At 39.7% G+C, this 21,156-nt stretch overlaps 1 protein-coding gene across 8 annotated transcripts in view; it reads left to right on the top strand.

Annotated features, from left to right (window-relative positions):
* Positions 1–21,156, top strand: part of NCOA7 (nuclear receptor coactivator 7) — a 130,778-nt gene that overhangs the window by 105,662 nt on the left and 3,960 nt on the right. For 6 of the 8 annotated variants that reach the window (XM_023529829.1, XM_023529827.1, XM_023529826.1 and 3 more), the window contains 3 exons: positions 6,251–6,398; positions 14,671–14,796; positions 16,114–16,266. In XM_023529829.1, coding sequence (XP_023385597.1) covers positions 6,251–6,398; positions 14,671–14,796; positions 16,114–16,266 — 427 coding nt within the window. Of the gene's footprint in view, positions 1–6,250; positions 6,399–13,164; positions 13,421–14,670; positions 14,797–16,113; positions 16,267–20,673; positions 20,770–21,156 lie in introns of those variants that run through there. The other 2 variants (XM_011358750.2, XM_023529830.1) reach the window with 2 other exon arrangements.

Raw genomic sequence — 21,156 nt, 5'->3', positions numbered from 1 at the left:
TTAGACAGTGTCTGAGGTAGGTTTAACAAAGTGCATATACTGAAAGGTTAATAAAATCAGAATGGAAGAATTCAGGAATGAAAAGAAGTTGGAAAGGATGCTAACCCAAATGTTAACCAATATACTCTGAAGGGAAAATAAGATATGGGAAGAGAGCAGCAGAATCCAGAGGCTTTTATTTTTTAAGGATGGGGAAATGCAAACTGGTTTGTGGAATAGGATGGAGAAGATAAAGGGAAGAAGAAGATGGAGAGGTTGGTGGAAGTAGTGGAGGAAATTCACCAAGGAGTAGGCCTGTTGAAAGTACAGAGGGGCAGGTTAAAGCAAGAGAGGAGTTCTTCTAAAGAGAAATATTGCTAAGAGGGACGTTGCAGGGGAATGCATTATTAGAATGGCACAACGGAGAATCCTCTCTTCAGAGAGGGAGGCCAGTAGGAGAGTAAGGTCAAGAGCATGAGAAAGCTGAGATGTGGAAAAGCTGTTTGTGGAGTAAGCAGTCAAAGAAGAGAGCCAGAGGTGAGTCAGGAGCCCCATGAGGGAGGGTTTTTTCAGGCTGCCTTTGATGTGTAATGGATTCCTTAAACATGAATAAGCAAACCCAGCAATATTCATCATTGCAAGAGAGGAGTTAGAGAGACGATTGTTTCTGTTCTGTGGGCAGGTGTTCGGAAGGGCAGATGCCATAGAAGGCTCAAAGTGGTGCACCTCTAGGGGGCGCTGATGAGGGGGAGATGGAAAGATTGGTCTGGAAGTATATGACCAGCTAATGGCTGGGGAAGAGGGTGGGTGAGGGTGAGGGTGAGAGCTGAACTGATACAGTCTTGAGGAAGGAGCAGGTGAGGTGGGGGCAGAGAGCCAGAAGCGGGATTTTCAGACCTTGAGCCTGTTTCCAGAGGGCAGGGTTACATTCTGGGAACTAACCACCAGGAAAACCCAGTTAGCCAAAAAGAACCATTTCAAGGATTAGGTTAAATACACTTCAGTAAACTTACAGCTACTCTAATCTGGATGGAAAAAGATGAAGTCATATCCTCTTCTTCTCTTTCCCTGATTAATTAGTGAAAACGTAAACAAAGGAGGGAAAATTTAGCGAAAGTACAGCCAGGAAGAGGGGGCACTGAGTTTTCCATTCAGTCTCTAGGGGCCTAAGAATTAAGTCATCAGTTTGGTTCCAAATGAACTCTAATTTTCTCTTGCGGAACAAGCCTTTTTAATTACTCATTCTTCCTGCTTTTCTATCAGAAGCTTGGTGTGAGGGCCCTAACTACATGAGAGAATGAGGAAATATTATGAGGGAGACTGCCATCGAGGGAAACCAGAGTGTGACAGTGTCCTGAATGTCTGAGACTAGACAAGAACATTTCCCGTTGGGGTGCCTCATTGCAGAGCATACTCTTAAGATTTCCCATCTCATCTCACCTGAGGCCTCCCAAGGTGACTTTGTTGGCTGTGAGACAGAGCCGCAAGGCCATTCAGGGCTGCTGCCCTGCCTGCCTAAGCCAGTGGAGACGCATTCCCAGGTACACAGCTGAGTGGGGCAGCTGCCCCACGATGTTCCCCAAGCACTGAGCACAGTGCTAGCAGTGCTGTGGGCCTGCTCATGGGAGGTGTAGGAGGAAGAACAGGGAGTGAGCAGCATTTCCCTAAGGGCCGCCCAGGGCATGTCACTACTATTACTTAACCTTCATGAATAAAACCCAAAGCCAAGGAAGTAGTTGAATGATACTGTGAGACCTCTGACTGTGGACAGGAACAGAAATGTACCTGTTCCCTTCGTAGTCCAGCATTCATAGATGAAGAGGCAATTAGCTTAGATTGGCTGGAACATTATCAAGGATGGGGAGTTGGGGCCTATTATTTAATCTGCTGAGCCTCAGTTTCTTTACCTTTAAACTGGGCATAGTAACACTTGCCTCTTAGAGTTATTGTGCAGTGTAAGGTCCCTGAGGCAGGGAATCACATCTTTTATTTTTTTAGGTAGAAGATATACTTCACCAGCATTGCTAAAAACATAAGGTAACTTCTGTGTTTAATATTAAAATTTTTATGACCCTGAGCCTCTTTTTCATGATATTTTGAGAATGTCTTTCCCCTCCTTTCTAGAGCTTTCTTTATGTGGTAAGTCCAGCAAGCCCAGAGCTTACTCACTTTGAAGAGCTGGCCCTGGCTGCTCTTGTCCCACCACTGCCTGCTGCAGAATAGGCCAGCCACTCTGGAAGTAAACCCAGGGGCGTCATTTACCACTCACTGGAAACCCTGCAGTCCGAAGAGAAGAGGCTTGGGAGAAGCCCCCTTACCAGGTCATCACAGGTTCCTACCCAGGCCGAGATATTTTTTCTAGAGAAAATGGCATATACAAGCTGGAATGCTTTATGCCAAAATCGATTTTCCCTCAACTCACAATTTATATTTTCTTATAATATCTAAGAAGAAATGAAATCTTAACTCCAAATCCGTGCCTCACACCTCATTCCCTTGCCGTCTTTCACAAAGGTACATGTCAGCATGAGCTTTTAGCATTTCTTGGAATACTTCTTAAACATGTGTGCTTGTGTTGCAACTTGCCCTATGCAGATAAAATGTTAGAAGACAAATGAACAGTTCTTTATGGAAAATGGGTCCAAAAACTGATAAAAATATGCCTTGTGTCATAACCAGGAAGTGAACTGGGAACCGATTCAGAAGTTAATGTGGAATTAAGCTGACAACTTTATACTGCGGTTGAAAGAACCCTGATTGCCACTTCACGTGATGCTGATTAGATAGCCTTCAGAGCCCCGATTCCTTTCTATCTAATGAGAGTTGGTTGGATTGAACGATATCCGGTATCTTCACCAGCTGTAACGTTGTGGAATGTAAGCTCCACGAGGGCAGGCTCACTGGCATATAGTGGGTGCACAGAGTGTTGTCAAAGGAAGGAGTGCTGTCTAACCAAGAACCTCCAGGAACATACCTGAGGTCAAACAGATTGGGTTGACTCGTTGCAGAGAAGGAGAGCGCACACCATAGGACCGTGGGCCATCTCAAGAAGAGGGTGCTAGAAAAGAGTTATGAGATTTAGGTTTGTGGTAGGTAATATAGGGAGAGAGACTTAACGAAGTGGGACTTTGCTCTAGATTGGATGTTATCAGGAAGCAGAGGTCATTCTGTGATTGGGGGTCTTCTACATCTTAAAGGGAAGACTATAGAGAGGTTAATGCTGTAATTAGTCAAGAAGAACAGTCATTCATATAAGCCAGAGGAGAGGGATGTTTGGTCATTTTTATGTTTGGACAGCATTCCTGTTTTAGTTCATGTTCAGATATGAGACCTCAGAGTGTCTTGTTTTTATAACGATTCATCATAGTCATAGTGTCCTTGTCTGATGTTGATGTTTTGTGAAATTGTTTTGTATTCAACCTGAAATTACCAGGGCCAACCTGTGAGTGACAGGCTAGTCCCTAACAACGAGAGCCTGACTGATAGGACCAGGCAAGGTCCCGGGTATCAGGGACTGCTTTTCTCTTTCTCACAAGTAAACTAGCCAACAAATCATTAGGAAAGCATTTTATCCAAAGTGATGTGCATATAATAAATATCTCCTTTTCCAAAAGTTCAAGTGAAATTTATTTGGTTCTCAACTCTATTACAAAATATGGTTAAGATGGGTGAAATTTTAAATGTTAGAAAACTGAAAGAGTTAAAATTGTATATTTATCAAACCTCTCTGGAGTGATGATTTATTTCATTTTTTCTAAGTTAATTTTTAATAAGAAATTTTATACTATATGGTAAAAATAGTTAAAAGATTCTAAAAAACATATGTATTGCTGGTAGGAAGGCAAGCAATGACATCATCCCTCAAAAGGATAACGTGGTATTATATATCAAAATTGTAAGTGCATTGTTTTTTCGACAGTGCAGTCCCACTTCTGGGAATATAGCCTATACCTATACCTGTACTTGTGTGAATGACACATACCAAGTTATTCATCATAACATTGTTTATAACAGCCTAATACTGAAACAACCCAAGTGTCCAGCTATAGGGGATGGTTATAGTAAATCCAAAAAAAAAACTATAGTAAATCCACACAGTAAAGGACTGTGTAGCTATACATGAGAGAATATACTGATGTGGAAAGATATCCAAGATATATTACGTGAAAAAAGCAAGATAGAGAGTAGTACTATCTTTTGTAGAAACAGAAGACAAAACAGAACACTACAAAAACACAAGAAACTAAAAAAGCAGTCACTTAGAAGGGAATGAGTGAAGGTGCAGAATGTGCTGGATAGGGATGTAAGGGAGAAGGAGAAGGAAGCTTCTCATTATTTGTTCTTTTAAATATAATTTTGATGCTCAAAAAACAGTAATTCCACAATCACAAAGAGCCAGTTCATGAAAAACAAGCTGCAGCCAGGACGAAAACATTTCAAAAATGTTCAACCCACCAGCACTCAAAGGAATATGAAGTGAGTTGGGTAAAACTTAAATATATGTTAAACTCATTAAAAAAATTTAAAAAAAAGGATGAGCAACATCATTATGAAACTTAGGCACAAACTGCAATGCAGAGTAAAGTAGTCAACCTTTCAAACACAGTTTAGAAGGATGAATCACAAGCTAGAAAATCATATCCTTTGGCCCATTAATCTCTTTTTTGGGAACTAACTTTGAGAAAATAATTTAAAAGATGGTAAGAGGCATAGATCATGAGGATGTTCATTATAATGTTATTTGTACAATCAAAGAAATGGTAAAAAGCTCAATATCCTGAGGACGTGGGAATACAGGCTAACCATGGTTTATTTAATGAAATGTAGCCATTAAAAATCAATACAAAGTCTAGCAACATGACATATGTGCATTATTTAATGTTACATAGAACAATTAATTATGTCTTGGCCCTGATTACAATGAAAAGAAAACTGTACATGTGGACAAGAACAGATAGGAATATGGAAACCTAAAAACAGTTCGATCCATGGGAATATCAGAATTGTGGGTGACATTTTTTTTGTTGTTTTAGTCCTATTAATATTTCTCTTCATTCTTTCATGCTGCTGTAACAATATCATAGACCAGGTGGCTTATAAACAACAGAAATTTATTCCTCATAGTTCTAAAGGCTGGGATGTCCTCAGGTCAAAGCACTGGCAGATTCGGTGAGAGCCTGCTTTAGGGTTCATAGGTGGCTGTCTTTTCACTGTGTCCTCTCGTGGTGAAAGGAGCTGGCTAGCTCTGTGGGGTCTCTCTTATAAGGGCACAGATCCTAATACGAGTGCTCCACCTTCATGACCTAAGCACTTCCAAAAGGTCATAGCTCCCAATACTGTCACATTGGGAATTAGGTTTCAACATATGAATTTTGGGGTGATAGAAACATTTAAGCTATAGCAATATTGTTGTAATATTTTTATATAAGTATAACTTTTTTAAAAATTAGCAATGGATTAAACATGGCCTCAGATAGGAAGCTTAAACTGGAGTGATCATTTTATAATTAGAAAAGACTTTAAGAATCATTTGACCCTACCTGTTCTTCACTCTCTTCACTGTGATGGTTGCAGGAGTGGAATCTAAAGTCAGAGAGCTTGTGACTCTTACACCTGGCGGGATATTGCAGGTGCCTGGACTACTGAGAGCTCTCATTCTCTGCTCAGGAACTAGCCACCTCTCAGTTTATTAAGCATGGAGAGATGCTTCAGAATCTTCAGATGTTAATTGTGTATAAGAGAACAGAGAAACTGGAAGCAAACTATATTCTCATGTCTATGTAATTCACTCTGTATCTAATTAAACAAAAGCTAGTATTATTTACTTTGTAGTTATTAAAGGTATTTTATTAAAATTATAATAGTGCTTCAATACATAAAGACCTATTAGAGCATTATTTATCTTTGTTCCCATCTTAAGCTTAAGGTTAATATTTTTCTGATGAATACAACTACAATAAAAGAAGACCCAATGAGGAAAAAAATGCTATAAATATTTTATTGTGTTTTTCAGTTTTATGTCCCATCGCTTGATCTTTTCCTAAGATTGAAAGACAGTTTCTCGGTGTCTGTGGACTTCTGCTTTCATTTCTTGGCTTATTTTCCAAGTTTGGTATGCTCTAGTAGAGATCATCGTCACAGTAAAATATTTCCCAATTAGCAAATATATTTGCCAAGCAGGAAAAAGATGTTTGTGTGTGCCCAAGTCCCTACTCATGCCTGCCAGGAAAGCAGATTTAGTGTTAATTCCTGCGACAAACCTGTTTTTCAGGGTGGATCACTTGTACACGTTCTTTGTTCAGTGGTCTCCTGACGTCTACGGGAAAGATGCCAAAGAGCAAGGCTTTGTGGTGGTGGAAAAGGAGGAGCTGAACATGATTGACAACTTCTTCAGTGAGCCAACCACCAAGAGCTGGGAGGTGAGCACTCAAGAGAGGGATTGGCTGTTGTGGTCCTTAAATTACAGTATTCATTCAAAATGTTCTCCTGTTCAGATTTCAAGAGCTTCTTGGCTGGCAAGAAGTTAGATTCCCTGTGCACCTTTGAAGTTAAAGGGGAAGAAAACTCTCTTCCTCTGTTTGAATCCGGTTATGTGTGTCAGAAAGACACCACCACCACCACCACCACCACTGGGTCATTTCACTCCCCTTAAAATTGCTGCTGTGTCTCCTTTATGTACAGGATGAAATTCAGGCTCCTTAATTTGGAGCTTTTCCCATTATAGAGGCACCATAAATGAGATGAGTAGAATTTAACATCAAGGAGTATAAGTAAATCATTACAATATAATGATATAATTGCCATTGTAAACGAAGTACCAAGTTCTATAGGAGACTGGCCAGTCACCTGTATGGAACCAGAAGTGATCTGAGCTGAGATCAGAGGCAGAAATACAGGCACTTGAGGTAGGATTGGGACATGGAACATGTTCTGGCCAGAGAGAAAAGTCTGTGCAGAGGAATGACCCAAGGGAGAAACAGAAAACATGGGGCATTTGATGAACTAACAAAAATTCAGTGTGGCTAAAACATAGAGTCCAAAGCTGAAGGACTAACAAGAAATGAAGCTGGAGAAGTAACCAAGGGCAGATCCCAAAGGATCTTATGAATAGGAGTTTGGTTATTTTCTTAAGGGCAATAGGGAGGCGTTGATCTGTTTTGAGCCTGGAGAAGTATCTACAGATATGCATTTTGGAGAGCTCTCTCTGGTGAGTAGGTGTTCAGTAGTTTGGAGCTGGACAACACTTGAGACTTGAAGACCCATTACGAGGCTCTTGCAGTAATCAGTGTTGAGAAAGTACAAGTGCAGCAAAGATAGAGAAAATTGAGTGTTTTTGAAAGATACACAGGGCTTTGTGAGCAATTAATTACATGTGGAAAGTAAAATGTTGAGATTAATATCTTGAGTTTTAGAGAAGGAACCGTAGGGATAATAGTGCCTGCCCTTCACTGAGGTGAGGAGCAGAACAAGAGGATTAGATTTCGTAGAAAGTGCTCTGCGTTCTGCTTTTAATCTAAATTTGAGAGACCCATAGAATGTCCAAGAAACAACTGAGAACAAAAGATAGGGTAAAGATCTAAAGATACACCTTTGGAAATCATTAGCAGAGTTGAAGTTATGAGTGTACATGAGGTCATCCCAGCAGAATATGTCAGTGGGAAGGGAGCAGGGCTCAGAACAGAACCCCTAAGGAAACCAGCTCTAAAAGGTCAAACAGAGACAGCAGAGCCCACAAAGGTCACTGAGATGGAGCAGCCAGGGAAGGGAGAGGGAAACAAGAAAAGTCATGTCTTAGAAGCCAAGGGAAGAGAATGTTTTAAGAGGCAGGTAATTGCTTAAAAATGACCAATGCTTCAGAGGAGGCACAAAATAAGAGCTAAGGGGTGTCTTTTGGATTTGAAACCAAAAAGTTAGTTGGTGACTTTGACAAAAGCAGTCTCATTAAAGTGGTAGTTTCAAAATTTATATTCCAGAAATTCAAAGAATGAGTGGCCGAATGGGGACGAGTAGGTGGAGCTAGTAAAAGTGTGCAAACAACTCAAATTTGGTTTTAGAAAATGATAGAATATTAAGCTGGAAGAAGAGGTGAAGTTGGGGAAGAAATTTCCTTCTTGTGAAAGAGACTAACTTTTTAGATGAGGTCAGTGGGAACAGCAGAGTAGAAGGCATAAAGGCAGGAAATGAGGGAGGAATCATCAGGAGATTGGACCCTTGAGTATCTGCAGGAATGTGTGCATAGTCATGGGACTGGCCATAGATAGGAGGTTGGACAGTAGGAAAGAGTAGGATGTGTACAAATAAAATGTAGATTCAGTGGTAATAAGTCAGGACATTTCTCATTGCATGGTTTTTTTGAAGTAGAAGGAGGGGCATCTCTTAGAAATAAAGGAGGAGTTAGAGGAATATGGAGAAGGTATGAAATGACAACTTTGGAGACTAGGAAAAATGCTAAGGAACTGTAGCAGGATGGCAACCTGGTACTGAAGATCTCATCAGTGTCTGCACTGTTCATTGATAGTGGCACCGGGTTGCAGTGAGAGTGATGTTCTCCAGATACATCAAGTGGGCAGCCATATTCTTCTAAGGCTAGAACCTTGTCAGACTGGAATGACCAAAGGTGATAAGGCTGGTCCCTTAGGTCTGATCCCTACTGGAATGCCAGGTCCTTCCATATATGTGTTTGCAGTCACTCTTCTCTTGCTCATTCACTCCCTCCCAGCATGAATGTGTGTGTTTGCATGTGCACAGCTTTCTATGGCAAACTCCTGTCATCCTTCAAAGTCCAACTTATTTGTCACTTCTGTGATGCTTTCTGAAATAGTTACTCCTCCTGTCCCCCCCAAGCCCATTGCTCATAACTCTATATTACTCAGCAATTTACTTGTTTACATGTTTTTCTCCCCATAGTTCACATGCTTCTTCTTTGAGACCATTGTTTGAAGATATTTAAGCCTATCTATTAGCTTCTCCCTCCCTTGGCTTTTCGTATCAATTTTGTTTTTCCTCCTATCCTTGGCCAGTCTTTCTGAGTCTACTTTGCTTGTCTGTAATTTTTCCTTGGCTCTCTTCTCTCCTTATCTGTTACTCTTCCTTGGATGAGCTCGTCACTTCTTGAGGTTTTTGCTGCTGACTCCAGCATCTGCCTCTACCACGTGTCTCTTTCTCCCAAGCTGCTACTCTAGAGCTCATAGATGCCCCACAGGCACTACTGAAAGTTTCCACAAGGCAGAGATCATGTGACACTGGCATTCTGACCAAGGCACCCAGGACTATCAAGTAGTGTCCTTAACCTAATCATATCTGCCAGAGAGACGCTCATGAGATGTGTGCACAGAGGAAGCAAGTTAGAGAGGGTGCATCTTCTTACCGAGGCTGTTGTTTCTTGCCTCAATGTGGAGTTCCAGAGAGAAGGTTTAAGTTGCACTGGAGACTTAATCCTTTCCTGACTAGACCTGAATATTTTGAGCCAAAGCAGTTCTCTTAAGGTCTATTCTGCTTCTTCTGCCTCTTCTGCCACTAATCCCAACCTTGAATCTGTGCTCTTGACAACTCCAGTGAGAGAACAGGTCACACCTACTAGTACTAGAGGAAAAGGCGCTAAATTGGTACTCAGAGAAACGTCTGCTTCAGAATCTAGAGCAGAATGAAGTAGGCTGGGCAGTCTGCCCCATGCTGTTTTAGATTGAGCCACTGAGAAAAATGCAAGAGGTCAATCCCTCTAGAATGTAGCCTTTAGACCTATATCGAAAGAGGAAGAAAGTTGGTCTGATCCAGGTTCATAATTCTCTTGCTGAAACTCGGGACACAGGGAAAGAAAAGATGACTGGAGAGAGAGGTGACTGGACTGGTCAGGCCACATGGAAGAAAGAGTCCAAAAATGCAACAACGTAAAGAATGCTGGGCAAACTCCCCCCGCTTGCAGAAGCCAGCTCTCTCTACTAGCATTCCCTTACAGCCAAGCCACCTTAGCACCTTTCCCTTCCCTGTGGGTAGGGATAAGAGACCTTCACTTCTCTGGAAGCTACAGAGATCTGATCCTCAGCATGTCCAAAACAGCTCACAATCTTTCCCCCAAAAAACACATGCCTCTTATGTGTTTACATCTTAATTAGTGATGCTCCAAGCAAGAAATCAAACCAGGAATCTTCTCAGATTCTTCTTTGTCGGCATATCTAGTCATTCATCTCTAGGCAGAATCTTTTTGATTCTGATCTTAAACGTGGTTTAGAGACCCTGGTTCCCCTCTACCACCGCCACGCTAGTCAGCCTGTCTGAACCCTTCACTTGGACTCCCAAGGGCACTTCCAATCCTAACTGAACTACCGGTCCATCCTCCCATATGCAAGCTCTTTAAATTAGCTTTATTTCCTAATTTATGGAAATAATACCTGACTTTAGGAAATTTGGAAACTACAGAGAAAACTATAATGCAGAATATTTAAAAATACTATCAAACCACACAATACTTTTGTACAGTTCCTTAGACTTTTTCTATTCTGCTTTAGGATGTTTTCTAAGAGGTGAGGGTGGGGAATAAATGTTGCTTTTTATTTTTTTCCAAAAAGGGATTATGTATAGTTTTGTGTCTGACTTTTCTCATCTGAAATGTTGTGGTAATTATCACATTAAAGATTTTTAAGCCTCGTTTTTAATGGTTGCATTATATTTTTTATTTCAATTATGACTTATTTAATGATTCCACACTTTCAGGTATCTTTGTGTGGTTCAAGCATTTAATTCTTAGTTTCCTGGAAGTGAAATTACTTGGTTTAAGGATACTAATATTTTAACATAATGCCAATTTAATTCACCAGCAATGTGTAGAATATCCTTCTCACCATGCTTCTGCCAGCAGAAAACGTTATTACTATTATTTCTTTCTAAAAAATTTTGCTAATTTTGAAGCTGAGAAATGATATATTTTAATTTTTATTTCCTTGATTATTATTGAGTATAGAATGAATATATGTGTATGTTTATATTATATATAATTTGTGTTTTTTCTTTGTTGTGATGCCCACTAATTTTCTGTGCATGTTTTTCTAAAAGAATCTTAATAGTTTCATCACACTCTTTGAGTTCTTTATGATTAAAGATATTAATTGTCTCCTATATTTTTTCAGTTTTTTATTTTTTTCATTTTTTTATGGTGGCATTGGTTAACAAAAATGTCTCCTATATTTTTGACAGATTTTCTTCCTAGTTTGCTATTTGCCTTTTAATTTTACTTATGTTTTTGTTTGTGGTTTTTTAACTGTAGTTTTTTTGTGTGTATAGTTGGTCCTGTAGTATCAATTTAAACTCTATTCATTCTAAAGTTGATTTATTGATATAGTCAATATTTTAATAGTTTTTTTTCCAGCACCATTTAATGATTTGTGATGTTTTCTTCATCATGCTTAAAAGTCTTGTATATGTTCTATGCTATCTGTTTAATTTGTTTAAATAAGGGAACAGGGAGGTATCATAAGCATGATCTATACTCTTATGCTTAAAAAACTCAGTGGCTTTCTATCGTCTGTAGCAATCATTACCCACCTGGCCATCCACAAGAACCACCACTTGGCAAATTATTTTTTTTAACTGAATCCTAGACACCTCCCCCCCCGCCCCACTAGAAATATTAAGTCAGTAGGTCTGGGGGAGGAGTAGATCAGTGGTCCCCAACCTTTTTGGCACCAGGGACCAGGTCCTATGAGAATCTAATGCCTAATGATCTAAGGTGGAGCTGAGCCGGTGATGCTAGACTGGGGAGCAGCTGCAAATACAGGTGAAGCTTGATTGCCTGCCACTCACCTCCTGCTGTGCAGCCCAGTTCCTAACAGGCCACAGACATTACTGGTCTGTGGCCCCTGGGGTTGGGAACCCCTGTCCTAGATGATTTTGAACAGCCTTGTTTTAGAAATACTGTCATATAAGTTCTAAGCCCCTTCACGGCACCGAGATTCTTCATTTTCTCCACTTCTCCTTCTCCAACCTCATTTCTATTTCCCTTGCTCTCTATTCTCAAGCTATAATGAACATAGAACGTATCTGTGTGTTTCTGCTGTGCCCTTCACCTGGACATCCCACCACCCCACCCTCTGCTCTCAAACTGAAGCCCCATCTCCTCTGTGAATAAGCCATCTCAGAACTCTAGCAGGCCCCAGCCCCCCCGGGCTGCTATTAACTATTAGCATTTGTATCACATGGAATGGCATTCATTTATTATAAATGTTTCTCGACTGTCCTCACCCACTCCCTCACTGACTCGAGAATCGGAACCACTTTGTGTCCCTGTGCCTGGCAAAGCACCTGGCTTTCGCCATCATATAGAAAGTGCTCAGTAACTGTTAGCTGTCATGAAGTGCCAGGTTCTTAAGGGAATGCCATCTCACTGGCACAAAATTCTAGTGATTCTGCCCCAGATTGTGTTCAGGCTCTGGCATTGAGAATAAGTTCTGGCTAACCTGGGACTGATCACAAAGTACCTGCCAGAGGCCCTTTTAGAACTGACCCCCAGGATGAGCTATGCAAGAGCACTCTGATCCCCTCAGCAACACCAAAAGACCATTTGGGATCTGGAAAAGCCACAGAAAGATCACTGGAAATCGATTAATGGTGTTCTACATTTCTTTCCAACCGTCTAACATTAGATCCGGGGAGTAGAGCAGGACTCATTGTGCCTCTAAGTCATTAAGATTAATATCCTAAAAAATAAAAAGATTTGCCTTTTTTATTTTTACTTTGCCAGCTGTTTTGAAAAGCTGAATCTAAAATAATATTTTTCTCAACTTCATAGAAACCAGATGTTTTCCTATTCTTTTAAGTATCCTCCCACCCAGCAAACATGACATGGTATTGAAGTGAAATGCCATTGTTCTCAGTGTAATGAGCCTACCTCTGGTAAAGTCTCCTTTTGATCGTCCCCTTGGGATTCAAATTGATGTCAGGGAAATTACGTAAAGTTTAAAATGGAGGTTTTGCTTTCGAGTAGGTACTGGAAAAAACTCTGCAAAGGCAAGGCTAGAAAAGCCAGCTTAGCCAGAGGACAATTAGGAAGAAAAGTATAGGAAGGGAAAAAAAAAACAATGGTGTTTGTCGTATGGTTAGGAAGCCACCGTTTCAAAGGTGAAAGTGTCATTTTACAGCCTCACAGCTATACCTGACAGGAAGTGTGTGTTTGCTGTAATCCTAATTTGGGTGTGTTCCTGTAGAAATGTTGAACCTCTCCAAAGGGAAACAGAAACTCAATCATGCAGGAAACTAGATACTACAAAAAACAGTTGTAGCTCAGCGTGGGTACAAGTAACAGTGGTGTGAAGGCAGACAGAGAAAAACTCTGTTCCCTGTTAGAGAGCAAGCAGACGGTTCTCACCTGGTCACGATGAAAATCCGAAGATTGCCCTTGGACATTCAGATTTTATATTGTGCCAGACCCAACCAAGAGCCTTTTGTAAAGGTATGTCGGAGCCCCGAGAGCTAATGAGGTACCAGTGAATTCCCAGACTTCTGCCACCTGCCACTCGCTATGGTTTGAAAGGCTTTCTTAATTAGAAAAGATTGTGCTGACATTTCAACCAGAGCAGGTATTATATTCATTTTGGAGATGGGTATGGTATGATTTGCCTCTTGTTTTTGGAGTCAAAAATCTATATTTGTTTTTTTTCCTTTCTACAGCCTCATTTTGTACCTGTGTTAAATGTAGAGTTCACCAAAAAGATATGCTTTATTGAAACACATTTAAAATGCTGGATTTGTGATCATTTCGTAGTGTTTTCTTTAAATATGTTCTCCTTGAGAAGATAATAAAATCTATAAGCTAATTTCCTTACCTGTAAATCTGGCTTAGACAACGGCAGGTACTTTATATTAATCACTGTGCATTTTGGAAATTGCACAGTGTATTATCTGACAGCTTTGACTAGTGATAATTTAAATGTTTTTCTTCTATAATGCAAAAGTTATTAATACTTGTACCCAAGAATTTTGATGAATTAGTCACTTTATATAGTTTTTCAATTTCAAAATAATTCAGTGATTTATCCAGACTTTAGGAGGGACAAAAAATAGGTTTAAGGTGAAGTCGACTTTGATAGTTCATAAACATAGTTGCAGTGAAATCATAAATGTTGTGTACAACATCATGTTTCTCAATTTTAGAGGAAAAACTCCTTTAGTAGTGTCTGAACTGTACATGAAGAATCGTAACCCAATTATAATTTAAACTAAAGCTTAGTGTTTCTTTGGATTGTTGCTCCTCATAGCTGTTACCATTTGTCATTTATATCAGGGTTGGTTGCTATGTGCATAATCTTAAGAGAAAACATTAGGAATCTTGATTAAAAAACTATCTAATCTCTATAGATTTACAGAATGATCTCTGATTAGACCTGTATTTCAAGGGTACAAGTTGCTTGTGGAGTTATACATAATTCTTGTTCAATGACTGAGCAATCAATTAACAGCAATAGTAAAAGCGGAAAACTTGAGGTTTTAATGTGTATATATTAAGTGTCTCAGCTGTACCTTGTTAAAATCTGCATTTGTTCTGAAATTGAAAATTAGCCATTTCCCCAAAGTCCTGGTTCAGCTTATGTCCGGCTGCTAAAATTCCACCTGTTATAGGCATTTGTGTACCTGAGCTCGTTTTTAGCAGCCAAAAGAAAAGCAAATACATCATTCTTCTTGGCTAATTTGTCTTCATTTCAGATCATCACCGTCGAGGAGGCAAAGCGTCGGAAGAGCACTTGCAGCTACTACGAAGACGATGATGAGACAGCCCTGCCTATTCTGCAGCCCCACAGTGCGCTCCTGGAGAACATGCACATCGAGCAGGTGGTCCTCCTTGGGGACTTAGGGTGGGATGTCTTCTAGCCCTTAAAAGCACTTCCCAACCCTGACTGCATTTGCTCTTCTCATTTGCGGTGAAAGACGAGCCAGGTTTTAAAAGAAGATCACCAGCAGCCTAACCAAGGCCATAGACACTTTCTCTCTTCCCTAAAGGTTATGGCAGCATTGCCTGCCGCCTCCTTGGAGGTGTGAGGATTTGGCCAGATACTACATCTGTCTCCCAAACCTGAATGAAAAGCCTTTTTTTGTTTGTTTGTTTTCAAAACAATTTTTAACACGTCCACCACAGTCCTAATATGCTTTATAAAGATCCAAATTTATCCTAGTGATTATTGCTAAATTCCAGTGGTTTTAATTTATCAGGCTCAATAAAAGTCATATAGCAGATACACTTTACTTACTTTCTGAAGACTACCTACCACTAGGAAGAATTTTCTGTAATTTGCTTTGCAACTTCTTTAAATTTTCTGGAAATGCGTTACTTCCGTTTTATGAAATCCTATAATGTGCTTGCATTTGACCTTTTGTAAGAAATATCTTCCACTTCCCTATCATCTTAGAAACCTAAATTTCAGAGACCTTAACAAATCTGGTTCAAATCCCTCAATTTACAAGTGAGTCTGTGAAGGCCCAGGAAAGCCAAGAGATTTGACCACGCAGTTACAGAAATGGAGTTTATTCAGATATTAAAACTGATGTTAAGCATTCTGAAGACTTCAGCACTTCATAGCCTCTTTTTTTTTTTTTTAAGAGATATGCATTATTGGTCTTTATGGCAGTCAAGTTTAAGCTAACTGTTAATATAGGTGAAAAAAATAGGTGCGATGAGGACAGACTATGTCAGACTACTAACATAAAACACCATGTTTTCTTGTTCCCACTTCTGTGGAAAGCTGCAGTTGTCAGTGGCATCTCTGAGCCTGTGAGAGTTAGCAAGAACAATTGGAGAACCATGAGCTGTTTGGCCAAGTTGAAGTGTAAAAGGAAGAGCATATGCCTAATTCATACTTCTTTATCAAGCTAGGTGCTATATCTTCAAATGTCTAGGGGCATAGCGACCTACAGTCAGACCCCTGAGGGGAAAAGCATGCTTGGGCAGCATCCCTTCCATGCTAAACACCACCACTGATTTCTCTTCTCTTTCTTGGTTTATGGTGGCAAATATTTGCTAGAGTAAAGGGGAGCAGTATGTAAGTAAGTGTGATTTTTTAGTTTGAGCCACAGGCACTTGATTTGTGCTACAAATTCATAAGTGACATGTGGGCGAACTGTATGCTTACATCTCCATCTTTGGATTTGCAGCTGGCCCGATGCCTTCCGGCAAGGGTACAAGGGTATCCATGGAGACTTGCCTATAGCACATTGGAGCACGGGACCAGCTTGAAAACTCTCTATCGGAAATCAGCATCATTAGACAGTCCTGTTCTATTGGTCATCAAAGATATGGATAATCAGGTGAGGCTTGTTCCTCTAACAGAAAACATTTTCTAATGAGGATTTTGAAACCTGTGCAACAGTAGAGAGACTAGTACAATGAACTTCTGTCACCCAGATTCTACAAGTTAGCATGACATATTTTGTCATATATACATCATCTGTTTTGTCTCTGTTGGTTCGTCTTTGCCGAAATAGTTTGAAGTAAATCCCAGTTATTATGTCATACGTTAGAATGCATTCCTAAAAAAGAAAATCAAGCTTATCTCTAAATACAGTCACATTCTAAGGAATTTTTTTGTGTGTGTATATCCTCACCATGTTATAGTAAGCTATAATGATATTCTACAACCTAAAGTTGGAGAAGTTTGAAGAAAAAGTGAAGTCTGGATTTGGAGCTAGTTGTAGAAAGAAATTCCAGTGCCATCCCAGAACTTTTTCCAGGTAGCTGAAGTCGTGCCCGCAAACCTCATCTGCATGGTTGCTGAGATGGAAGTCCAGTCGAGGCCATCATGTGTAGTACTGGAGGGCCCAGTTGTTATGAAACAGCTGGGAGAATGTACCGTTCGTTGCTCATTGCACTTTCGCCTGTGTTGCAGTTGGTCTTGGAGGTACTGGTGAAATCTGGAGATTACTCCCATGTACCCTACACTAGTACTTCTCACCTCAGTCAGCTTAGAGTACAAGTAGAATCTATCCAGGATTCTTCTATATACTACTCAGTCAGGCTCCTGCTTCACACAAAAAAGGCTTCTTCCAAGTCTGTTCTTTATTCATTTCAGTTTCGTCTGTGTTGTAGCAAGAAAAAAATTCCTTTACATTTTTAAGATGTGGATGCCATTTCTTTCTCTTTCTAGTAGTGAAGTAGGTTTTACTCAGTAACCATTCATTCATTCATTCATTCATTCATTTATTCAAAAAATGTATAATGAGTACCCATGAAGTGTGGAGTACTATTAAGCATTGAAGAGCTTGCTGTGAAGCCATAAATTGTTATCATTTTAGGGGAAATAGATCTTTGCTCTCATAATTTGCTTTGGGAAAATTTAGCAGAGAGATGAGGGTATCGAGGTGCCGTCTTTCTCAACTGTGATCTTTCCTGTGATTTTATTGCAGCTTAAGAGTTGTAGTGAGTAGTTTAGCTATTATCATTTTTACTATTATTATTTCCTTATTGATGACATTTAATTATGATCCAAGCTGAATAATAGAGTCAAGTTAAAATTAAAATAATAATAAGAGATTTAGAGTAGAATTACTTAGAGATTTAGCGGAATGTTTGAGAAGTTGGGCACCATGTTCTCCCCATTAATATAGATTATTTCCCCTACTAATATACTAAAAGATAACAAACTTCTTGGGAAATGTGTTTGACCCATAGAGCAGGTATTAATGAAGCACAGTTTCACCCAGCTTCCTATTGGTAGTTATGTAAAGAAGGCCTACACCTGCAGTTTATACTGTTTGTCAGGGGGTGGGTCTTGCTGCATCTGCTACCCTCAAGTGACTTGTGTTGTTTGAAGATACCGGAACACTAATTTCTTTTTCCCCACCCCATCTGCCTCCAAGGCAAGAATGTGGCTCTGTTGTGTTTGCGAGTGTGGTAGAACAACACTTATAAATTTATCTGGAAATGAATTATGTAAAACTTTGATATAAAAATATTGCATATGCAGAATGGCAGCAGTAAGGAGTTCTGCAGATTTAATCCCCAGTGAAACAACCATAACTATGGGTGGAAATTATAAAAACAACAGTCACTTAAAGTCTCTGGAAATTGTCCTAAGGGCATACGGGCAAGTGAAGAAATATTTATTCAAGAAAATGTAATAAATCTCAGTGAGACGATTCTGTGGCACTTGAAGCACAAGCTGCCCTCACCCCTCAACCCCCAGTGCAGACTGACAGAAGCTTCGCTCTGGGTATGTGTAGACATAAAGAGGGGGCTCTCTCCCCACACCTCCCAGGCAAAGGCTATGATATACTGCCTCTAGGGGCAGGTCCCCAGCACTTCTGAGCCCCAAAGATTTCTGTTTCAGAGACTAAATTTTAGTCAAGTTGCTTAGAGGAAATGGGCTCTCTTTTTCCCTGCAGCCCTTACTCAAAGGGCAGACATTCTACCTTAGGTGTGGCAGGCCAAGAGTGTGGGCGGGCATCTCTACTGCTCTTGTCCCAGCTTGTAGGGCAGAAGTTCCATGCCAAGTGAGGTGAGCCAAGACCAGCTGGTACCCGTACCCTGCCCAGCATCTTGCTCATCAAACATGGTTTTTCATCTGAGAAAAGCAGACCACTGTCCAGCCCCTGGCTCCAGAGCAGAGCTCCTAGCCCCTAGCTCCAGGGGAAGAGACAGACCATAAGAGAGAAAGCTCTGAAGCTCTCCTTAGAGGAACTGACTTTATTTAGAAGAGTGTGGAAGTTCAAGCCATAGGGCACTCTAGAAACAATGCGAATCTTGGTGACAAACAAGAGGAGGCTGGCAGCTCCATAAAGGCAACAAGCTAAACTATAGACCATCTAATTTCCAGGACCTCTAAGGAGAGCCTTCCTGGCGTCAAGATTGGCTGGCCAAAGGAACTACTTCTGCAGAGGGGCCCAGATTTAATCGAATCAGACTGTGGAGTAATTTATACCACAAGGCATTGTGGAAAATAACAGAACAATTTTTATGCAGTTAATCGTCTGATTTATACAAATTTAATTCCAGTGAGGTATAGAAGTGCTGCTCCTATCTTGCACTATGATATCGTTCCACTTTTTGAGGTAATTTGTTAGACACATTGATATATATTAAAAACCCAGCAATAAATTTTTATGATTACTACTTTATATAATTTTTTATCTACTAAAGCTGAGAGAAGACGGAAGAGCAAACACACATTTATAGATTTTGTTATATTAATATTCCTTTTATCACTTCTGGTTGTCTTCATTTATTCCCATGGATTCCTCTGTTCTGTCATTGCCAAATACATTAAATTTTTAAATGGTATCACCCCAACAATGCTATTATATAAATATTATTGTACATGATTGCTTTCTAAAAATTAATTAGAAAAAAAATGGACATTTTCTTATATAACCAAAATGCTGTATACCTAACAAAATTAACAATAATTCCTTAGTATCATCGAATCCTCAGTTCTTAAACAGATTTACATGATTGCTAAGAAATTTTAGTGAAGAAAGAATATAGTGATTTAGAATCCTGTGGAAGACAAACGGGTATGGATGGGTTTTCCTATTCACTGATCAGAAAGGGATCCACTTTCTTCCATATATGGTCATACCCTTCTTGTTATATTTTAGCATATGCTTTTAAAAACAGATGTCTATCTCAGTTGTATTTTAGTTCTTTTACTGAAAGATCACCAGAAGGAGGGAAATGGATTTTTTGATGTTTTTGTTACTGTTTTGTACTTGTTTGTTCTTAGCAGCTCTACAGAAAGGTTTGGTAGCAGGAAATGTGGAGAGCATTGGTTAGAAAGAGTTTCTAGACTTCTACTTTACCTATTTTTTTACTATTTCAATGATCCAGGCACTGCGTATAGTTGTAAAGAAGAGATTCCACAATGATTATAATACAGTTAAAATAATTTTGAAAAATTATGATATTTTTCAGATAATCTGCATTTAAAGCAATGTTTCTCAAGAGAGATTTGGAATAGAAGGTATATCAGAATTACCAAGGGGCAGTTTCAAAATATGTATGTTCACTCTTGCCAACCCTCACCCCTGCAAATACTAAGGAGACTCTGAGCAGGATGAGAAGCTGAGGCAGTGGGCACACATATTCTGAAGATTCTGCTCTTTCCACCCCACAATAAGAAAAAAATAGAAGAATCTTTGATTCGGATACATCTAAGTCACCTTTAAAGCCCATAGTATTATAGAAATTTTTTTTCTTAAAAGCTATTTTGAACTAAGACATATTGACTTAGTCATGTTAAGGATATAGTTTCAATAAGCATAGTTAGAACTCATTTTTACAAATCAAAAGAGAGAAAAGATTATTTTCTCTGGGGAAATGTTTGGCTAGCATTCTACTTATAAAACACTAAGAGACATGACTGTTCTCTCAGCCACTTATTTCTGTGTACAAGATGCATCTCGTTTAATGTTCCCAATATGTATTCTGTATTCACTAAAGGAACTTTTGTCCCTAGTGGATTTTGGAAGTATTTTAAAATTGAAATAATTATTGGCCTTTGACAAGTTTTCTGAGCCACTTGGGTTCCAATTAGAATTTGGGATGTTTTGATTTATGTTTGTTGGTGGTCCTTTTATCTAAGAGCTCCAATTTAACAATAATCTTTGCTAAAAGAGGCATAATAAGGTCTCAAAACAGGATTGTGTTAAAATATTTAAGAAAGCTTTTCTTTCAGAGGTTTAGGTTTGAAAGTAGATAACATTTCTGTTTTCTTTTGACAGATTTTTGGAGCATATGCAACTCATCCTTTCAAGTTCAGCGACCACTATTATGGCACAGGCGAAACTTTTCTCTACACGTTTAGCCCAAATTTCAAGGTACCTAGATGAGAGAAATATCTGCTTTCCCAATGTCAGAGTGTCAGGGGTATGGATGAGTTTGGAGGTAGGGAGCTGTCATTGAAACAATGGCTGTCCTGTAACCTTGTCTGACTCTGTCTAGCCTGGGTCAGCACTCACTGACTATAGCACACAGACTGCTTGGGATCCCTCCCTGGGTTTGGAGAACTGTTCTTTCTGCGTGATCTGGGATCCTAAAGCTGGTCGCAAGTCAGAGTCAGCGTAGGCCTGAGAGGTCTTCCTGCTTTGTAACCCCTGTGGAGATGTCATCGTAGTGTGGGGAAAGCCTGGCGGTCAGGACCTTTCTCAGCCAGTGGGTAGTTACAGAGGTATTATCCTGATGTTTCCTCTTTGCTAATTCTCCAG

The sequence above is a fragment of the Pteropus vampyrus genome, unplaced genomic scaffold (genome assembly GCF_000151845.1).
Source record: "Pteropus vampyrus isolate Shadow unplaced genomic scaffold, Pvam_2.0 Scaffold43, whole genome shotgun sequence".
Classification (NCBI taxonomy): domain Eukaryota; kingdom Metazoa; phylum Chordata; class Mammalia; order Chiroptera; family Pteropodidae; genus Pteropus; species Pteropus vampyrus.
The sequence above is the reverse complement of the archived record's forward strand: the minus strand, read 5'-3'. Positions and strand labels throughout refer to the sequence as shown.